Here is a 20,964-nt window from a genome sequence, read left to right on the forward strand (position 1 = left end):
GTGCATGCACAGGGCTATGTACATATTCATACATGCATGTGCGTGCATGTGTACCTATGTAGGTGTGTGTGTGTGTACCTGTGGAGTGTGCACGTGTGTGTACCTGTGTAGGAGTGTGCATGTGTACCTGTGTAGGTGTGCGTGTGTGTGCGTACCTGTGGATTGTGCATGTGTGTGTGTGCATGTTTACATGGAGCAGACGCCCATGCTGGCCTGCCAGGGCTGCCCACAGAAGGTGTGGGATGCTGGGGCCAGCCACTGTGGCTGGGTTGGGCTGCTCGAGGGAGGCTGGCTGAGGCACTGCTCTCTGCCGTCAGTGTGGGTGGGTCAGTTTGTCTGTGGCTTCTGGAACTTCTGTGAGGATGGGAGAGGACTGAGCCAGTCATGGCTGGAGGGGGCCGAGGTCTCTCCCTGAGCAGCCTCTGGGGGCAGCACTGGGGTGGGCAGGACTTGGGAGCTCACTGGTGGTCTGAGGTGTGGCCCGGGCAGGCACGGCTGAGACTGGCAGGTGGCCCCTGCCCACGCAGTCCTGGCCTGGTGGCTGTTCTGCAGAGTACACAGCACACCTGTGGCCTTTCCCTCGCTGGAAAGATGCATTTGCCCGGTTCTGAAAGGACCGTGGGAGCATTGAAGCAGCGGGGCTGGGCCGCGCCCTGGAAGGCTGAGATCCTTCCGGGCTGGACCAGACACGTCGCCTGCAGCGACAGCCACCAGTGAGCATCTGGCTGCTCACCTGTCCCCGAGGAGCCCTGCTGAGCACCCAGGCTGCATCCCCTGGCCTGCCCAGGGAGAGGACGCCACCCCACCCTCATTTCCCAGGGGAGCTGGGCCTCCGGGACTCATAGGGGGGGTCCACAAGTGACAACAGTGGCCACCAGGAACCTGCCACTGAGGATGCCTCCAGGGAGGCCTGTGTGCACCCTCAGTCCTGCCCGGAGCTGTGCCCTACTGAGCAGTGGCCTTCAGTGGGGCTGTGTGCAGACGTGTCTCCCTCCGGGTGCCACCCCCTTCTCTGTGCTCTCACACAGGGGCCTGGAAATCACAGTTGCCAGGGCCGTGTTCCTGAGTCCCAGGTGATGGAAGCACAATGTTCAAACATTCACCAGGCCAACCAGTGCTGGCTGCAATTCCCAATAATGCAGCTGAGGGACACACCTGGGAGAGCGGGCGCTTCTGCCACTGCTGTCTCTGGCACGACCCCACGGAATCAGGAGGGGGGCTACAGAGAGCCCCTTGGGGTTACGCAGGACCCTCGGCTTTGGGAGAAAGGTGGCTGGAGACAGACTGGACCAGGAGGGAATCCTTGGGACAATGCTGGTTCCTTCTCTCTGGCCCCTTGGGCATCTCCGAGGCCACCTGGCAGGAACCAGAACCTTCCAGGGGTAGAGAATCTCTGTGCTGTGTGCGCCCAGAGCAGGGGTAGGAAGTGGGAAGGGGTGAATGGGAAGGGGTATGCTGGAGGCTGCCTGGGTCTCTGTGCCTGGCCTCTTCCTTCTCCCCTGCACCAAGGAGAGGTGTGGACAGGCCTGAGTCTGCCCAGGGCGAGGTGGAGCCGCCAACAGGCTGAAGGGTGCAGCTGGCAGGGGCTGCAGTTCACCCCGGACATGGCAGCGCAGTCCATGCCCAAGCCCCAGACTTGTGCACGCACAGACACACACACACTCTCTCCCCCGCTCCCCCATGAGGCCCCATGCTGTAGGTCTCCAGCCTTTTATTCATACAAGGACTCAAAAGAACACACGGCACCCGCTGACACTGAGCGGTGGGGGGCGTCGTGGAGGAAGGACACGCAGGCTGGGCCACTGCCCTGACCAGTGACCACCCAGGGCTGCCCCTCCACAGGTGGGCGCAGGGGGCCTTGGCGCCGTCCCCAGGCTGTACGTGTGCAGCAGGAGCGCTGCTGTCCTGGCGCCTGGCATTGCTGTACCAGTCTCCCACCCACCCCATCACTGGCAGGGTTATTATGGGGTAGACATGCCTGTGTCAGGGGGTCCTGAACCCAAGACGTCTGAAGTCAGGCTCCAGAGAACAGAAGCCACGGGGACCTGACCAGCGACCGGGACCTCCATCCACCGTGGGACGGTGATGAAAAGCAAAGCAGCACTAAGCGGCCTCCTCAGGGTCAGCGCGGTCAGGACGGTGGCCCCAGACCCCGAGTCCTCCTCCCCCTGCAGGACTCCTTCCCAACAGGCCACCCCTCCCTAGGGCCGCCTGGAGTACAGGAGGGAGGGCCTGTCCAGGGTCCTGATGGCCTCAGCGATACAGGAGGTTGCCAGGGTCCAAGGAGGGCCCCATGTCCCTCCAAAGCTATTTGGGAGGAGTGAACAGCTCTCAGTGAACGAGGACAGGAATTGTCAGTAAATGTATGCATGTTTGGAAAAGCCCTTAACTATCCAAGTCCCCTGTCCCCTGCAGCTGGCCGGGTCGGGAAGGGACTTAGGCGTTCCTGTCTGCAGCACTGCGTCTCCCCAGACACCAGCAGCCCTGTGAGCAGGTGACAGCCGCGGGTCCCTGTGAGCTGTGAGCCCTGGCCTGTGTCACCCTGAACAGGGAGGCCCTGGTTCCTGAGCTGGGTGAAGGTGGGAGCAGGTGGGTCCAGGCTGCTCCTCAGCCCTTGGGGTCCTCACGCAGCCCCGGACCCCAGCAAGGCCTGCCCTGTGAGCCCCGTGTATAAGTGGGCAGCCCACATCCGTGGAGGCCACGCTTGGCCCAGCTCCCGCGCCTCCAGCAGAAGCCCAGGTGGGTCAGTGGCCCCTCTTCTGAGCGTGGAGGGCCCCTCGCCGCAGGGAGGGGGAGGACAGAGTCCTCAGAGGCTCCCCAGCCGTGGCGCCTTCCCAGCCCACCCTGCAGACCCGGGGCCCCTCAACGACACGGGGAGGTGGGGGCTGGGCTCTGCAGCTTCGTGGAGGGGAGGGCATCATGCGTCTCAGAGGCTCCGCTAGACGGTCGTCACTCAGACGGCCCTTGTGGGGCTTCTCTGAGGCTGAGGGGTGGGCCAGACCTGGCTGGGGGGCTCGGGCGGGAGTCCCAGCGGGAGGTGGGGAGGAAGGCACAGGCTGGCCGTGGCTCCAGCGGGTTGCTTTGAGGCGCTGCTTCTGCAGCGGTGCAGGGAGCTGGGGGTGCCCCTGAGGTCCCTGAAATACATGGCTTGTGGGGACACTGGTGCCCAGCTGACCTGAGGACCTCATACAAAATTAAAAGGCAGAGAGGCAGGCGAGGCCAGGCCGGGGGCCACCCCTGCTCAGAGCCACCGGCCCTCCCTGTCCCACCCCAGGCCTCCCTGGGCCGAGGGGAATTAAATATTGTCTGTTTTGTATTTTTGGCAAAGTCAGTCCTTGGCCTCTATCCCTGGGGCCGTGGGGCAGTTACCGCCACCGGGGCCTGGCGACTGTGAGGGCCAGGGCAAGGAGGAGGGGCAGGAGGAAGCTGGGGGGCTGGGGGCAGCTGGCAGCTGAGGTCTTCTGCCCTTCCTGCTCTGACAGGCCTGGGAGGGCATGGGTCAGGGGCGTCCGGGAGCTGGAGCTCTTCCTGCTGTTCTTCCGGCCACAGACGTCATCTGGACAGCCATCGCCGCTGCCCGAGCCGCTGCCATCGTCACCTGGGAAGGAGAGGAGGCTCCGGCAGGCTGGTCCCCACCGGAGACCCCAGCGAGGGCGCCACGTGCCAGGTGACCCCGACATCCTTTCGGTGTGGAAGCCCAGGGCCAGCCGCACCCTGCCTGCAGCACCCGATCCTCACAACCCATGAGGCTGGGAGATGCTCACTCCCTGGGGCGACCGCCCTTTGTCCCCAGACCTAAAGCCAGACAGACATCCTGGCCAGGGTCCCAGGGCACCGCAGAGGCACGGGGCTCGGTGATCGTGCCTGGACAGCACAGCGTCCTCAGTCACTGCAGTGATGCTGGAGCTGAGGCTCCTCATGTGGGGGAATCTGGAGGGCAGTGCCCCCCTTCAGCACCCCGCCGCCCCCGGCCCCGCCCCCCGCCCCCCCCCGCTGGGCCGCGCCCTCACTGGCATCCTGAAAGTCCACATCGTTGCCGTTGTAGGCACTGCGCAGCCGGTTGGTCATGATCTTCAGCTGCATGATCTGCTGCCGGATGGTCATGTCCGGCTTGGTGATGTCCACCTCCACCTCCGGGTTGTTGATCTGGTTGGCCAGGCCGTCGCCCATGACCTCGGGGAGGTAGCTGGGGGCAAGGTGGGGAGAGCTCAGGTCACTGCTCCAGCCCCTGAAAAGGGCCATCACTGGAGCAGGACAGCCATCCTCCGAGCCTGCCCCGCAGGCCTCCAGGGACCAAGCAGAGCCCACGCAGGCCGCAGAGAAGTGGGCCTCAAGGCCTCCGGCGAGGGACGCGGCCCTGTGCATACGGCACTCGGCCCAGGCCCAGCCCAAGGAGGACGGCATAAGCGGGAGGGATGTGCCAGCCAGGCGGGCACCTACCGGCCCCTGGCCATCCCGTTCCAGCAGCGGTCGTCACTGGCAGTGCTCAGGGCCATCTTCTCGCTGCACAGTGTCCCTGGGAGGCTGATCCAAAAGTCCTGGACGTCGCGGAGCTGGGCCTTGGCCTCAGAGACCTGCGGGGCAACAGTCAGGCCATGGTGCTGCCAGGCCCAGCCCGCCTCTGCCCATCTGCCTCCCTCGTGCCTAGCCCGGTGGGCAGGTGGGGGCCGCTCACCAGCTTCTCCAGCGTGCCTGAGGGTGGCCTCTCCCTTGGGGCCAGCTTGCCCCGGCGCCGCTTCTCCTCAGACCCGGGGCCCTGGGGGTTGACCTTGGGGTTCCCGCAGCCCTGGATGACCTGGGGAGACACCGCAGGATCCTTGGGGAGCAGCAGGGCCCCTCAGGTCCGACGGGGCCACATCCGGGACCCCCGCCCCGCTGGGCTTGTCACGCCCTCCTGCCCGCACCTTGGCTGTGAGCGTGTCCCTGTTGTCCTGGAGGGAGTTGATGGCCTCTGCCAGCCACGTGTGCACGCCGCTGATGACACTTTCCACACCTGACGCGCCCCAGAACTTGTCGGTGATGAGCACCATGGAGTCTAGCACGGGAGGTTAACAGACGTGTCACCACACGCGCACGCTAACGCATGGTCCTGACAGCACCGGAGGTAACAGACATGTGTCACCACGCACGCACGCTAACGCATGGTCCTGACAGCACTGGAGGTAACAGACATGTGTCACCACGCACGCACGCTAACGCACGGTCCTCACAGCACCGGAGGTAACAGACGTGTGTCACCACGCACGCACGCTAACGCATGGTCCTGACAGCACCGGAGGTAACAGACATGTGTCACCACGCACGCACGCTAACGCACAGTCCTGACAGCACCGGAGGCAACAGACGTGTGTCACCACGCACGCACGCTAACGCACGGTCCTGACAGCACCGGAGGTAACAGATGTGTGTCACCACACGCACACGCTAACGCACGGTCCTGACAGCACCGGCTGGTCGGCAGGGGAGACCTGAGTGCACTCGGGTTAGCTTGTGTGACGTGTGCAGGCCACGTGCACTTGGCCTGGTCCACGCCCACGGTGCACACGTGCCATGGGCAGAGGTGAACACGCACACACACGGAGGCCGTTCTGTCCGCTCGCCGGCCTGCAGTGTCTCCATGTGTCTGTCCACGTCGGCTCATGCAGCTGTTGACACCTTCCCATCACACTAGCACACACGTGTTGGTCCCACGTCACACATGCTAGCATGTGTTGGCACAGATGCAGGCGTTCCCACCTCAGGTAAGCATGTGGACGTGTTAGCGGGTTAGGGTGAGAATGTACACGTGAGCACACATGTGCTGACATCGATACGGGTCAGCCCAGCTCAGGTCAGCACAGGCATGCTGGAGCACACACTGCACCGGGGGCACTGGCCCGCTGCGTCAGCGTCACATCAGCTCACACGTGTTAGCCCATCACGCGACAGCACGTATAAGTGCTAGCTTCCGCGAGTGCTGCCCCTGTGAGTGACGTGTGTTGGCGTGTACATTGGCATGTATGCACACTGAGGCACTTGCTCGGTGGGGAAGGACAAGAAATGACAACCCCACAGGGCTCCCTCCCTGGCAGCCGCCCCATGTCACACATCACGCAGGACATCCAAAAGTCATCCTTGCCCCTCACCCTGCAGCGCCACCCAGATCTGGTCCTGGTTAGGGCATCCTTGATCAGGCCCCTGGGTCCAAGCCCCAAGCTAGGGACCACTCGCCTCCCAGGACCCCCTGCTGTGCACTCCCCAAGACACCGTCCCAAGACAGTTCCAGCTACTCTGGCAGGCAGGGGCTCACCCAAGAGGTTTCTCCACTCGGCATCCAGGTCGGCCTGGTTGGCGAGGCAGCCCTTGAGCACGTTTCGGCAATAGTCGGGGCAGGGCCTGGCGCCAGGGACCCCCAGGCAGTGAGCACAGTAGACCAGCTTCATGACAGCCCGTGAGCACTCCGGGCCCAGGGGTACCTGGGGAGCAAGGCAGCCTGAGTCGGGCCCCAAGGCCCTGGGCGTGCTGGCCCCTGACCAGCCCACAATGGAGCCCCAGGACTGGGGGCTCTGGAGGGAAGTCAGGGGAGGTCTCTGCTCTGCCCCAACTTGCAGTGGCCCTTGCCTGGCCCCGCCCTCCTCGGGGCCCTGCCAGCCCTCATTCTAATGATCTCGAGGGTCAAGGGACACTCTGCTGTTACTCATGCTCACAGGGAGGCATGAATATCCTCGCCCGCACGCCGCTGAGCAAACTCGGGTCGGGGATGACTACCAAAGAGCTTGGAGGTGGGGGCAGATCCCACCAGGGCATGTGGGTCTGAGGCCCCATTTCCCAGCCTAGCTGGGTCTGACACGTACTGGCCTGCGAGGCCTGGGAGACCCACCCTGCCCGGTCCCCACATGTTCTCTTTCGTCTCCCGTCCATCTGGACTCCACGGTCTGCTCAGCATCCAGCACCTGGCCCCTGGCCCTTCCCATCCTGGCCCAAGATGGTGCTGGGCAGGGGCGGGCCAGCCCAGAGCTGCCTGCCTGGAGCAGGGCTCACATCTATGGGTGGGCTCACATCCAGGCCGTGGGCAGCAGCCAGTGCAAGAGGGACTGAGGCTGCAGGGCTGACGCTGGAGGCCGGCCCGGAGGCCCAGGGATACAGGGTAGAAGTAGGGGCAATATGAAGTCCCTTGGGCAGAGCGCGGGGGTCTGGAGGGGCTGCTGGGGGCTCCTGGGAACTCTGGGGGAGTGTGGGGGTCTGCAGGGGCGTCTGGGAGCCTTGGGAGTGGGGCGCACCTGAGCCACCTTCCGGACCACGTCACTGGCCACACCCAGGCCCTGCACGAAGGAGCGAGCAGCCACAAAGGCACGCGTGGCCCGCAGGCGCAGCTCTCTGGGGGCCTCCCCAAAAGGCCGCAGCGCCTCGGCCTGCTTGCCCATGCAGTCCAGGTAGTCGTCGGGCAGCAGCAGCTGGGGGTGCAGCTGCTTGAAGAGGCGCTCGAGCAGGCGGGCCCAGAACTCGGCCAGCGTCTCCTCCAGGTGCAGGTTGGCGCCGCGGTGGTACAGGCGCAGCTCCGCGTACAGGTCGCGGAAGGCCCTGGCGTTCTGCGTGTACAGCTCTCCGAAGGCGCCGGGGAAGGCGTCCTGCAGCGCCCGCTCCGAGTCGTTCAGCAGGTGCTGGAAGTGGTCTGCACACAGGGAGGGGCGTGAGGCCTGCGGGGGCCCTGTGAGCATCCATGGGGCTCCCCGAGACCTCACCCCTGGCCTGGGGAGCAGAGGCCCACGTGGCAGGGTCCTGTCTAGGGTCTCAGGGGCTCTGACTGGGGCTCCAGTGGCTGTTTCTGAGCTGAGCTCTGGGCAGGGACAGATGCTCCCCCAGGAACACCCGGGGAGGCGCTGCTGGTAGAGCTGGAGCCCCCTGGGGTGACGGCAGCAGCCGGGCTGCTCTGTGCTTCCCTGCCAGCTGCCCCTGCTCTCCACTGGTCCCACCTGTGCTCCCTGTGGCCCCAGCCCGGGAGGGGTCCCTCGCCCCACCCGTCTCTGCTGCTCTCCTGGGCTTCCTGTCTTCTCCCAGCTTCTGCGATCCAGAGGCCTCAGCTCTGAGCACCCCAAACCTGTCTGAGGGCTTTGCGGGGCCTCCCATAGACCAGAGCCCCAGCGTGGGGGTGGGAGGTCCAGGCCCAAACTCAGACTCCACGTGTGCGGCAGGCTCCATGGCTTGGGGAAGAGCCCCTGTGCCCGGTGCCTAGGATGGGACCCCGGACTCCCCCATGCCTTCCAGGTCTGTAACTGCTCAGAGCTTCCCCAGGGCTGTGGCCGGCCTTGCCCTCAGGTACCAGGGGCTCAACGGCCCTCCTGGGGTGCTCCAGGGATGCGGGACAGAGGTTCTCCTCCGAGGCATGATGGCTGCCAGGCCTGAGATCTCTGGACCAGCCCCCATGCTGGCCTTGGCAAGGCCTGGGGCTACAGGGGTGACAGGGGCAGCTCCCAGGCCACTGTGGGGAGGGTGGACGGGCCATGCGGCTGTCCAGTGTCCGCCTCAGGTCCTGGCGCCCGGAACACCCTGGCCTCTTCCAGAAAGGGGCAGTTTACAGTTCATGCGTTATCCCAGACATACCTGCAGGGCCACGGGCCACACCCCAGGGCAGCCCCCAGCTCTCCCTCCTGCCAGGCCCCTCGAAGCTGCCCCTGATGGCTGGTGGCGGGGGCGGGCAGGGGACTCCGAATCCTCAAACATAACAACCAGGGGCCCAGCCAGGCTCCTACCAGCTCCCACCAGCACTGCAAAGACTGGGGGGCTCCTTGGCTGCCTCCTCTGCAGGCCAGGAGGGACCAGCAGCTGCCAATGGGGTGGAGGTGGGGAGGGGGACACGGAGGGGGTTGGACAGGACTCCTGGGGGTCAGAGCACAGGTGGGCCTTGGGCATTTTCAACACAAATTAGTGTCCCCAAAGGGTGTCTGTGTTTTCATGTCAAAGACAGGAGAGTCTAACAGGAAGGCTGGAGGCTTCCAGGGGGCAGCGGAGGGAGGGTGGCGGCAGGCTGCTGGCACGGGAGGTGCCTCAGAGTGGGGCGGGGACATGGAACCCTCAGAGCTAGGAAGAGGCAGGCGGACGAGGTGGGTGAGGGGCGGGGGGGTCTTAGCAGGAGGGGGAAGGGGCAGGGCTGGTGGCATGCTGGGGCTGGAGCCAGGGCTTAGTGACGCTTCGGAGAAACTGAGGCCCAGGATGGAGTGGAGGAGGTGAGAGGGGGTCCCCACACTTGGGACAGATGCAAGGGGCTAGGGAAGGCTCCTGACTTGGGCTGTAGGGACTTGCTCCCTGAGTCCAGCTGGGCAGGAGGAGGGAGGGTCCCAGAGGGTCCACAGCGTCCCGTGGGTCCCACACGGGGGTGGGAGGAGGGGGCTGAGCTTTGAGCATCGATGTCGAAGTCACAGAGAGGGAGCTTCTGAACCCACTGAAGCCCTGTGGAAATGGCCTTGGGGGCTCCTGGGGACAGCAGACCCTCCTTGGAGCCTGGGAGGTCACAGCAGGTGTCCAGGAGCCAGAGAGGCAGGGACATTGAGACAAATCTCAGGGCCCAGCAGCAGCGGCTGTCCCCCATGGCCACACGGAGCCCTGCGGCTTCGGCGCTCCGCTCCTCCCATCTACTCAGGCTCAGTTTCCGGATGCCCCAGACCCCCCTGGCCACAGGGGCAGGACCTCAGCCCAGGCAGCCTCTCTCCACGGAGTTCTTGTGTTTCTGATCAGAGATCGCTTCCTGGGTGCCCGATGCTCTGTGCTCGGATACATGGTGAGGCCTGGCCCGGGGCTGAGGAGTGTGCAGCTCTGACCCAGCAGTTGACGGGCCGGGAGGCCTGAGGGGTCCCAAACTCCTGCCCCGGTATAAAGGGCTGAGTGGCGGCCACTCTGGGCAGGCCTGGCCCTCTGCAGCTCTGTCCCCAGCCCCCGTGTCTCAGCCCTCAAACTGAGCGCCCTGGGTCCAGGCCACCTGGTCCCCGGGGACGCTCGGGAGAATCTGCTGGGGACAGGAGCATCTAAGGGGCTGACACGACAGGACCTCTGTCCCCAAATGCAAACTGGTTATGGGCTGTGCACACCCCCAGCTGGGTGTCAAACCCTGCAGATCCCGGCCTGAGGGCAGCCGCCACACCCAGTTGGGACTTCAACCCAGCACCCCAGCCCTAAAGCACAAACTTCCCCACCCCCTCCTGCGAATCCCCCACCCTCCGTGTTGACAGTGCGCCTGTCCCCCCGTGCCCAGCACCCTGCGAGGCACTCACCATCGAAGCTGCGCAGCTGGGCGGCGAGCATGGCCTGCAGGGCTCGGCAGCTGTCCCGGAGCGCGGTCTCCAGCTCGGCGCGGCTGCGGTTGGCCAGCTTCTCCTCCATCTCACTGGTGCAGCAGGTGTAGCCCTGGGGACAGATCCGCAGGTGCTCACCTGCGGGGAACGGCTGGCGTGAGCGAGGAGCTGGGACGGAGCTGGGAGCCGGGTGGGCAGCCTCACCCTCTCCTGGGCAGAAGGATGGCAGACCCAGGGTGGCGCACAGCTCAGCAGCAGAGCAGCCTGGGGGTGTGCTGGGTGACGGCAGAAACGGTGGAGTGTGGGGCAGGAAAAGGCCTGGCCTGCGTCCCATGGCTCCCGTGCCTGACACCGGCACAAGTCTGGTGGGGGGGGCAGGTATGATCTGGTGCAGGCGGCGGGCCCCACGAAGGGGACACTGGACCCTGTGTGTCCTGGTGGAGTCCCCTCCTCTGCAGTCTGCCCCGGGCTGCTCTGTTCCAGTGACCTGGGCAGTAACAGCAATGCTGCCATCAGAGAGCCTCACCTCCTGTGGGGAGTGGGGAAAGGCTTTGCGTCAACCCTCAGCCCTGCTGTGCACAGCTCGGGACCCTTCAGTGCCGCCACAGGTGACGTGACGACCTGGGGCACGTGTGTGGCATCAAGAAAAGCTGCACACTTAAAAGGGTGTGCATCTCGCTGTGATGAGGCTGCGGCAACCCCCTTCGATTAACCAGGACCCGGGGCTTACAGAGGTGAGGTCTCCTGTCCCGGCTACAGGGTGAGGCGGCACGTGGCTCCGGCTGAGCCCAGAATCCTACACTCGCCGGGCCATGCTGCCCCCCGTGGGCCTCACCCCCCACCTCTGAGGCCCTTCTGGTGCTGGCCCGGGTCAGGCAGTGGAGAGGTGGAGGCGGGATCCTGGTTTGGTCAGAGGGGAGGGCCAAGGGGGAGTCAGGAATTCCAGAAACGCTCCTCAGGACTGCTGCCTTGGGCCAGGGCTGAGGCCTGAGAGCCTGCCCCCTCCCGTCCTGGGACCCTGGCCCAGGGTGGCTGGAATGCGGCAGGCCCTACAGGCTTCTGCTCCTGCCTGGGGGTCAGCTGGAAGGGAGGGAGGGTCAGGCCAGGGAGGAGAGGCAGGTCAGGCTGGGCGGAGGCCCCGGGCTGAGGCCGTCCTGGAGAGCTGTCAGCACCACGGAGGGGGCAGCCCTGCATGGCGGTGGGACTGGGCATCTGCAGCCCCAGTGCAGAGGGGCCTGCAGGAGCCCAGGCAGCCCTTCGCCACCAGAAGCCATCTGGGGTGGGGACCTAGGTAACGGCCCGGAGAGCAAATGCCTGGGTCAGGCTGAGGCTGCCGATCTTTCGCACCCTCAAGCACACACCCAGGGAGGAGGCTGAGGTTGCGGGAGTGAACAGAGAGCCCGAATCCGGGCTTGGTGGCTGCCGCTTGGCCCCTTGGGAGCCTCTGCGCCTGATGTGACATCACCCAGCTGAGCTGTCAGAGGGGCCTAGAGAGCGAGGGGGGGGTCGAGGTGCAAGGGCGGCCCCTCCCCAACCGCAGTCCGGCTTTTTGAGTTGGGGTCTCATCCTAGAGGGGTCCCTGCTCTTCCTCTTTTCCCCGTCTGAGTTCTGGAATGTCTGGATGCAGGGGGCTGTGGCTTGGGCGGGAGGAGCCCTCCGCAGGGGCTGCATATCCAGGGAATCCCTGGGGCTTGGGCTTCAGTTCCTACGCAGCAGACAGAGCGGGCCGGGCAAGTGCACCTGTACCCCGAACCCCCTTGCCCCCAGATACCTGCTGGAGCGAGGAGTGGGAGCCTGAAACAGTCTCAGGCCAGGAGGGCCTTGTGGGAGCCAGCTGGGGTGAGGACACAGCCTGGCTCTGAGCGCCCTGGTGCCTAGCAGAGAAGGGGCACCCCTCCCCCACTCCTCACACAGGTGGGAAGGTGCCCGGAGGCAGGAAGGCTGGGACACAGGTACCCTGGCCAGGGACCGTCATTCCCTCTGCAGCTTTGTTCACAGATGGGATTCAGCCCCAGTCCTGCCCCTTGGGGCAGGATTTAGAGCAGGAACCGCCCCTCCGGGTCCTTTCCTGGGGCCTGCAGACTCAGGAGGCGTCTCTCTGAGGGTGCAGGCTGTGATGGGGCCCTGTGCACCCACCCAGGCCACCAGACCAGAAGGGCGCCAGTCAGTTGGACATAGGACAGCGGCGCGTTTGGTGGCGGGTGGGAAACCTGCCTGGGGGAGGGTGTGGCAGGTGCCAGCCGAGGCTTCCTGGTGACACCCTGGGCTCAGCTGTGACAGGGCACCCAGGCCAGGCTGGCTGGGCCACAGGCAATGGGTGGACTGGCCCAAGACTCAGGACGGCTGCCCCAGCACTCCCAGGCAGTGAGGATGGGCGGGGCGGCAGGCTCGGTGGCTCCTCCACATCCCTCCTGGGGTCCCTGGTGGACCCACTCCCCACGCCCCACCATGCAGACAGGAGAGGTTGATGAGAGACGCAAACAGGTGAGGCCCCAAACACCCAGGGGACATGGGAAGCTCCCCCCACCTGCAGATTCTGGGGGACTCCTTGGCACTGCCAGCCACCCCCACCCCTCAGTCTCCCCTGCTGCCCCCCAGCCCTGCTCGGCCACCTCGCCCAGCCGGCCCGGTGACCTGCGCTGTTCCGGCTGCCCCAGCACAGCCCCCGTCCCTCCCTCCCTCCTCGGACAAACACGGGAGTGAAGACACGGAGCCAGAGCTTGGGCGCCGGCCTGGGAGCCCCGGGCAGGCTGGGCCGAGGCGGCCCCCTGAGGCCCGCTGCCGGTGGGACGCGCAGTCAAAGGCAGGTGGCCTCCTGCTGCCAACCTTCTTCGCTCCGGCCCAGTGCAGGCCTCGGCCCCATAGGTCTTGGTCCTGGACATCAGATGGCAGAGGTGGGCTCTGCAAAGTGCCCCGCAGGCCAGCAAAGCAATCTCCACCCCCCCCTCCCCAGAATGCAGGAGCTGGGGTCTGCCTGGTTGGAGAGCGATCTGAAAGAGTCCGCTGGCGTCTTAACTCTCCACACCCTCAGCTGCTCCCTCCTCTCAGCTCAACACCTGGGGACGGAGGGGCCTCAGGCCAGGAGGGAACCCTCCCCCATCCCTCTCCCTGGGCTTCCTGGACCTCCCTTCTGATACCCTTCTCCAACCTAGGAGGTGAGTTCCCCACAGCCCCTCCCCTTCCCCCAGCAGGGAGGCAAGGGAGCCCTTCCTGCCCACCTCTCCCTCCAGTGCTCCGGTTGCAAGGGTCAAGGTCGCCAGGCCTGCCCCCGCTGGGCCACCATTTCTCCCAGGATCCCCCAGGCAGTTGCTATAGCTGACCCATCCTTCCACAGCGCTCCCCTCCCTGTCACTGGGACAATTCCCTCCCTGCCACAGTTTTTGGGGGAAGGAGATTATTAGTTTCCTGGCAGATTCGTCCCCCACCTGAGTCCCTTTAGCACTTCTTGTCCAGGCCCAGCCCCTAAACCAAAAGCCTCCGATGCCCGGGCTCCTGCCCTCCGGTTAAAGCGCAGAGCTCTCGCTCCCTGGGCAGCTGCAGTCCTGTCTTCCCCCTCCAGACCTCCAGATCTGGACTGCTCCCGGCCCCCCAATGCTGCTGCTCCTCACTAAGCCCCCACCAGCCTGAGGCTTAGAGACCTTTTAGGTCACACATTCCTGTTCCCTGCTGACAGGTCCCCACCCAGCAGCCTCCCCTTCCTCATCAGCACCATCACCCCAAGCTGTAACCGAGACTCCCGTCCTGGCAAGGGCCACCACCCTCAATGATGGTCGCAGACCTCATTTGTCCAGACCAGCCTGGCAGCTGCCTGTGACCAGTGGCTCTGGAGCCCTCCCAAGGAGACTGCAGAGGGATGATGGCGCCAGGCCACGCCCATCCCTCCAGAAGCTTCCACGGCTCGCACAGGAGGTGCAGGCTGTAAAGCCGGCTCTATGTGCCTTTACAGCGTCGTCCTAGAACCTGTGTCAACAGACTCAAATGCCTAAGGTACCCGAATTTGTTAGCCGCATTGCCTGCCACGGTGCTGGAGCTGGGCTGCGTGCAGGGCACTGCCACCTCCCAGCACGCGCGGGAAAAGCCTAGGCCTCCCACCGCTGCCCTCCACCCAGCTCCGCACCCTGCAACGGGGCCTTCCAGGCTTGCCGATGGCTGTTGCGGCTTCCCCAAGCCGGAACCCTCTTGAGGAAGCTGGCCCCTGCCCCATCTGCTCTCCGACCCCATCCAGCAGCCTCCTAGGTGCATTGCACAAATGGCCCAGGAGGTTTCCTGGGGACCGCCCACCGCCCAGGCTGCAGGGGGCCTTTCCCTCATTTTCGCCCCATCCCCTAAAAAGCCTGCGCCCCTAGTCAGTCCCTGTCCACCTGGGCTCCCGATGTTGAAGCAGAAGGCAGCCTCGGCCCCACCTGCAAGGTGGACGGGCCACTGCACCTCAGCTCCTTGCCAAGGGCATCCACAGCCCCCAGGACCCCAGCCTGGCCCCATCAGGCGTCCCTCCGCTCCCCACGCCCCCACCGCCCGCCCGAAGCCCCCACCACCATTTCACCCAAATGACAGCGTCGCCAAGGAGCCCCTCCGCCGCTGCAGAGCCTCCGCCACGCACTGCGACCCGCAACCGAGGGGAGTCGCGGGGACACCTTTGCGCTGGGTGGGAGGGTCCGCGGCCCCGGCCGGCCAAGGCTCTGCCACCGGTGGCTGCTGGCGACGGCGATGGGCGCGAGGCCGGCCCGGCCGCGGAACAAAGGCTCCGGGCACCCGCCGTGTCGTGGGGGTGCCGGGCGCCCCGATACCGGTCGCCAGTCTCCAGTCGCCGCAGCCAGGGACGAGGACGGCCAGCCGCGGAGCCGGAGCGGCCGCGCAGGGGTCTGGACACGCGGCAGCGCTGGCGGCGCGGCGAGGAGGGGGCAGGCGGGGAGCCGGGGGCTGCGGCGGGCGCGGGGGGAGGAGGGCGCCGCGATTGGCGGGGAAGGGGCTTGTCGCAGTGGGTGCGGCGGGCACGGGGGCGGGTGGCGGGGGGGGGATCACAGGGGCTGCGGCAGCCAGGGGAGGGGAGGGGCCTGGCGGATTAAGAGGAAGGGGGGCTGCGGCGGGAGACACAGGAGCCGGGAGGGCCCGGGTGGGCGCAGCTGGGGCGATGGACCGGGTGGAAACGGGGATGGGCCGTGGGATCCCGACGGGAGGGAGGGTACGGGGACCCGGCAGAGCGGAGCGGAGGACGGGGGGGGGGCGGGGGCCCCGGGGGCAGAACGGGACGGAGTCGGCGGGGGCCGCGGTGGCGGCGACCGGGGCGGCGCGCCCGGGGATGCGGGTGCGGGGGCGCGGCGGGCGGGGTCCTCCAGCCTGGCTTCCAGCGCGGCGGGCGCGGGACCCCTTCGCGGTGGCGGTGGCGGCTCCGGCTGCAGGTGCCCGGGCCGGGGAGGGCGGCGGAGAGGGGCCGGGCGGGAGGGTTCGCGGAAGGCGAGGAGCCGGCTGGAGAGTCCGGCCCCGGGAAGCTCCGCACCCGCACTGGCGAGCACGGCCGAGGGCGGCTCCCGGCGCGGGAACGAGCCCCCGCCCCGCAGCCCCCGCCCGCCCCGCCGCGCTCGGCACCGCCCCCGTCTCCCTGGAAACCGCGGGCGGCCGCCCCGGCCCCTCCGGCCAGGTCCCGCCGCCTTCCCGCGCCCGCGCGCTGCAGGTGCTGCTCCCCGTCTTCGCAGGCAGCCCCGGCCTCCCGGCTCCTCCGCTGCCCCGCAGCTAAGCGGCCCAGGCCTGGGCGTAGGGGCGCCTGGGTCTCAGCGGGGCTGGCGCTCAGAGAAGCTGGGGCCCCTCCCGGGAGGGTCGTAGTTTCTGCGATGGAGGTGGCTGCCAACCACCAGACCCCCACCGCTGTTTTCACTCAAAGCCGCCGTGGGCATCCCACATCCTCTACCTGCGCCCCCAGCCGCCAGTCCAATAGCACCCAGGCCGTGACCGATCCAGACCCCACGTGCTGACCTGCTTTCCTCTGCCATACCAAGGCCAGCAGGCTGCATCCTCCCACCATGCCCACACCCAGGGCCGCAGCCTGTGAGGTCTCGGCTCTGCACCTCTCTCCACCCTCCTCGGACACCAGACGGGCAGCTTGTCCGCCAACACCCTGCCCATGTCCTGCGTGGCTCCCACCGGCCCAACCCAGCTCCCTACCTCCACCAGGCCCGCTGGCCCAGCCAGACAAAACCACCCACTCACACCAGGACCGCTCTGGACGCGCTCGGGCCTCTCCCGCACTCTGAGAGCTGCTGGACAGGCCGCCAAGCAGGCCACAGCACCAGAGGCCCCCGAAGGTGGGGGTCTCTTTCACCAGGCACCTAACAAGGCTGCTCTCTAAGCTGCCCGGCTCCTGCCTGGGGAACCCCCTGGGCAGCTACCCTGCCAGCCGACACCAGGTCTTGGGGGTGCCTGCCCTGTCATGGCAAGGGCCCCTCAGATGGGATCTTGGTCACTCTGGCCAAGAACCTCCCCCTATGCCAGCCTGCTCCATTGAGGCTTATGCTGTGGCCTCAGACACTGGCGATGAAAGGGATTTGGAGTTTGTGTCACAAACCTCCTGCCACACCCAGGCCCTGGGGTCTTGGCTGTAAGGCAGAAGGGCCACTCTTGGAACCCAGGGTGAGGCGCTCCCCAGAGGCTGTGCCCCCAGGCCTGGTTCCACCTGCTTTCTCCTCCTTGGCTTAGTGGAGCTGAAGAGGGCATTCATCTCCATGCTCAATGCTGCCAGCGGGGTGGAAATTCAGGCAGCCGTGTGAGGGCGGGGCTGCCCTCCTGGGGCTCTCCCATCTAGCTTCCCACACACCCACTGCAGGGGCCACAGGCACCCAAGGAGACCTCGAAGAGGGACTGGCCCTCCCCATCTGCTGTATCCACAGGGGCCATCCTGGAACCACAGAAGGGGACGATGCAGCCACTTTCCGATCCACAAAGATGCCATGCAGGCCTGTCCATCTGCCCTGTGAATGCCAACCAGGCAGAGACACACACAGCTGAGGCTGAGCCAGATCCCAGAGCAGACCCCTGGGTGGCCCTGAAAGGAGCCCGACACGAGGGATGGCCCGTAAATACTGGGGAAGGAACAGAAGAAGGGGAGGGGGCAAAGGGGCCCAGGCACTTCCCAGGAAGCCATCTCCGCGGGTCATGGCGGCTCCAGGCCTGGCTATCCTGTCTCCCCCACCCATTCACCCCACCCAGCTATGACCTGCTGCTTCCCCCATCTCACATGCTCTCCCCTCACCTCCCCCAGGAAGCCTCCCCAGCCTCTGGCCTCCAGTCCCAATAAGCCTTGCTCCCCCAGAGGGAAGCTCTGCCAGGGGAGCCTCCACTCCCTTGCTCCTGCCTCCCGACCCGCCGCCCAGGCTGGCCCTGGTACCGCGGTACTGAAGAAGCTGCACGTCTAAATGATTTGTCAGGGGGAATCTGCCCAGTGTTGGCAGTGGAGGGAAAAGCCCCTCTGCCAACATGGCCCACGAGCCCCCCTAGCCAGCACCTCCTTAGAGGCAGCACAGGGCTGGGGGGGGGCGGTGGCGGGCCCTGAGGGGGAGGTCACACCCAGTCAGGGCTCCCTGTTCCCAGAGGCCCAGCTGCCTCCCTATACACTCAGAGCTCATTGCAGGCCTCTCAGGGGTTTCAGCCCCGTCATTTCATCTTCACAGCAGCTGCGGGTCCGGCTGACAGCTGACAGGGAGCGGAAGTGACCTGCCCAAGGTCACAAGGCTAGGAGCAGCAGCACGGGGCCCGGCACGAGGACAGCCAGGCTTCCCCTCCCCTACCCTGCAGCCTGCTGATTCCCATCCCAGGGGAACTCCTGAGCTGCAGGCAGAGGCTGAAGCAGGAGCCGACAAGCCCTGCTGAGCCGAGAGGTCCGGGCGTCCCAGGAAGGTGTCTCCCTGGGGCTATGATGAGTCGGCAGGCGGCCACCCAGGTGTGGCAGGTGTGTGGGCTGGAGCTTCTGCTCTGCCCTGCCCTGCAGGCAGGATGAGGGGAGGGCGCAGATACAGCACGGAGGCCAGTTACATCTCAATTCGGATCAACAGTGAATTGTTTTTTCAGTACAGTATAAAAATATTTGGCCCCAAAGAACTGCAAGCCGGAAACGGAACAGGTCTGGGTACACCCGTGCTCACAGCGTCCTTCACCAGAGCAACGGAACAAGTCCCGGTACCCCCGTGCTCACAGCGTCATTCGCCAGAGCCAGAGAGGGGACACAACGTCTCCTCGCAGTTGGAGAGACTGTTTCCACAAACCGTGTGCAGGTGCCGACAGCGGAATACGATGAAAACGTGAAGAGGAAGAAATCTGACGCCCGCTCCCGCCCCTTCGTGGAGGAATCTTGATGACACAGGACGGATACGCAGGACTCCACTTATGTGAGGTCCCCGGAGTTCACAGCGGCAGAAAGGATGGCGGGCACCAGGGTGCTGGAGGGGGCACCGGGGAGGGACTGTTTAATGTGGACAGTTTTGTGGGTAACCCCCATATAGGTACCGAGGAAGGAGAGCTAAGTAGAATCCTGGCACAATTCAGACCCGGAGATTTTCTGTTTATAGCATTGCTACTCAGTTATTTCCTTTTCCATAATCCTTTATGATGGGAACGGGCCCCTTGCTGCACACTGTCCACCTCCCAGTCTAGGTCACCTAATGGGGGTGGACCCCATGTTTTATTGCTCACGACCCTATCACTATCCTTAAAGATGATTTCACTGACTGCCCTGCCCCCTAACCTGTACACAATAAATACTCATGCTTCTGGACATTCGGGGCCTCGCCTGACTCTGCTCATAGGTGGCGTGGCCCCCTGAGCCCAGCTGCGTTTTCCTTGGACTTCTGTGTCCTGTCTCTTTATTTCTTGGCTCCTGCGCCTCAGCATAGCATAAGGGACACCCCACGACCCTGTGAGGCCCTAGGCCCCACAGTTTTACAAGATGAAGATATCCTGGAGCTGGACGGGCGTGACGGCTGCACAGCAGCGTGAATGGACTGAACACCACCGAACCAAACTCTTTTTTTTTTTTTTTGAGACGAAGTTTCGCTCTTGTTACCCAGGCTGGAGTGCAATGGCGCGATCTGGGCTCACTGCAACCTCCGCCTCCTGGGTTCAGGCAATTCTCCTGCCTCAGCCTCCTGAGTAGCTGGGATTACAGGCACGAGCCACCACGCCCAGCTAATTTTTTGTATTTTTAGTAGAGACGGGGTTTCACCATGTTGACCAGGATGAGCTCGATCTCTTGACCTTGTGATCCGCCCGCCTCGGCCTCCCAAAGTGCTGGGATTACAGGCTTGAGCCACCGCGCCCGGCTCGAACCGAACTCTTAACAATGGTTAAAATGGCAAATGATGTTACGCATGCTTTGCCACAAAAAGCAAACAACTCTGCCCTCCGAAAATATTTGGCGCATATTACACTAAGTATGTAGACCGTATTTACTCTAAATATTTATGTTACTTATTTGAAATTAAAATATTTAGGACACTCTACACTACAAAATGATTCAAGGTCTACCTGAAATTCCCACGTACCTGGTGTCCTGCTGTTGCATCTGCTAAATCCTGAAGCCCTTTGCAGGGTCCGGGGTGGGGGAATGCTGCCTGAATCACACAGGCCTCCCCACCCCTACACATCCCCGGCTCCCCCACTCGGGTCTCAGACCCCGTCCAGGCTGGCAGCAGGAGGTTACAGTGCGTGTTAAGACGGTTTCAACTCTGCACTGCCCCAGCCTCCTTGGAGAGCGACGGGTTTTTCTTCCAAAATCAGCACCATCTCAATTAACAGGCAGACAGGACCACCCCCAACTTACAGATGGAAAGACTGAGGCTCACAGAGGTTAGGCAGCGTCCCCCTAGGTCTCAGCCCTGCGATTAATGCAAATCTCCTTCCACCGGCCTGAGTGCCAGTCCTCCCGCCCACCCTCCCTGAAGGGGAGCAAATGAGAAGCCCAGGCTTGGCACCCGGGGACCTCAAGTCCAGGTATGGAGATGAGGCCACTTTTGCAAAATCAGGGTCAGGCCTGGCTACCCTTGCTGGCCTGACTGTCCCGTGACTGGCCAGGTGCTGTGGAGACCTAGCTGGGCCTGAGGCAGCCGGGCCAGAGCCCGCAAGGCCACACTGTGGGGGGCAGACCTGGCGGCTACACTGCGGGTCACACAGCCCATCATTGAGGACTCTCCCACCCAGGGAGAGTCTCAGCAGGTGACCCTATCAGCTACCTGCCTGTCCGGCTCCCCAAAGGTGAGCCCCGACCTCCTGTGGGCCCTGCGGGTCCTGCAGCAGGAGCTCGGGCTCATCTCACTCTGACTCCCACCCATTTCCCGGAGCCACCTGCGGGAAGAGAGTTGGTCTCTTGAGGCTCAGAGTTCCACCCCTGGGCACCTAGAGTCTTGACTCTGACCCGTCTATACCTAAACTCGGCCTGGCAGGCAGAGGGACTCCAGGATCTCATGAGACAGCTCTGGGCAGCGGTGGGGGACACTGCCTGGGGCACGCACCTGAGATCCAGGAGGCAGACAGCCCGGGGGAAGGAATCAGCCCCACCCCCCAGGGGCCCAGGTGACCTGGGAAGGGAGGGAGGGGCCCTCAGAGGGCAGCTGTCTAGACCCAGGGCTGACATCTCCGGCCCCTCCTGCCTCTCTTCCTAAAAACCTGCTGCCACCCTCAAGGTGGGCCCAAGACACCGGCCACGGACTGTCACTGA

At 64.8% G+C, this 20,964-nt stretch overlaps 1 protein-coding gene across 1 annotated transcript in view; it reads right to left on the reverse strand.

The window, feature by feature from the left end:
* Positions 1–1,696: 1,696 nt before the first annotated feature.
* GPC1 (glypican 1) overlaps positions 1,697–20,964 on the reverse strand; it is a 31,914-nt gene continuing 12,646 nt past the window's right edge. The window contains exons 2-9 of the mRNA XM_039470033.2: positions 10,245–10,403; positions 7,260–7,651; positions 6,290–6,455; positions 4,905–5,035; positions 4,676–4,795; positions 4,441–4,574; positions 4,011–4,186; positions 1,697–3,598 (exon numbers count right to left, since the gene is read on the reverse strand). Coding sequence (XP_039325967.1) covers positions 3,366–3,598; positions 4,011–4,186; positions 4,441–4,574; positions 4,676–4,795; positions 4,905–5,035; positions 6,290–6,455; positions 7,260–7,651; positions 10,245–10,403 — 1,511 coding nt within the window. The 3' untranslated portion in view covers positions 1,697–3,365. The remainder of the gene's footprint in view (positions 3,599–4,010; positions 4,187–4,440; positions 4,575–4,675; positions 4,796–4,904; positions 5,036–6,289; positions 6,456–7,259; positions 7,652–10,244; positions 10,404–20,964) is intronic.

This window comes from Saimiri boliviensis, chromosome 5, assembly GCF_048565385.1.
Source record: "Saimiri boliviensis isolate mSaiBol1 chromosome 5, mSaiBol1.pri, whole genome shotgun sequence".
Lineage (NCBI taxonomy): Eukaryota > Metazoa > Chordata > Mammalia > Primates > Cebidae > Saimiri > Saimiri boliviensis.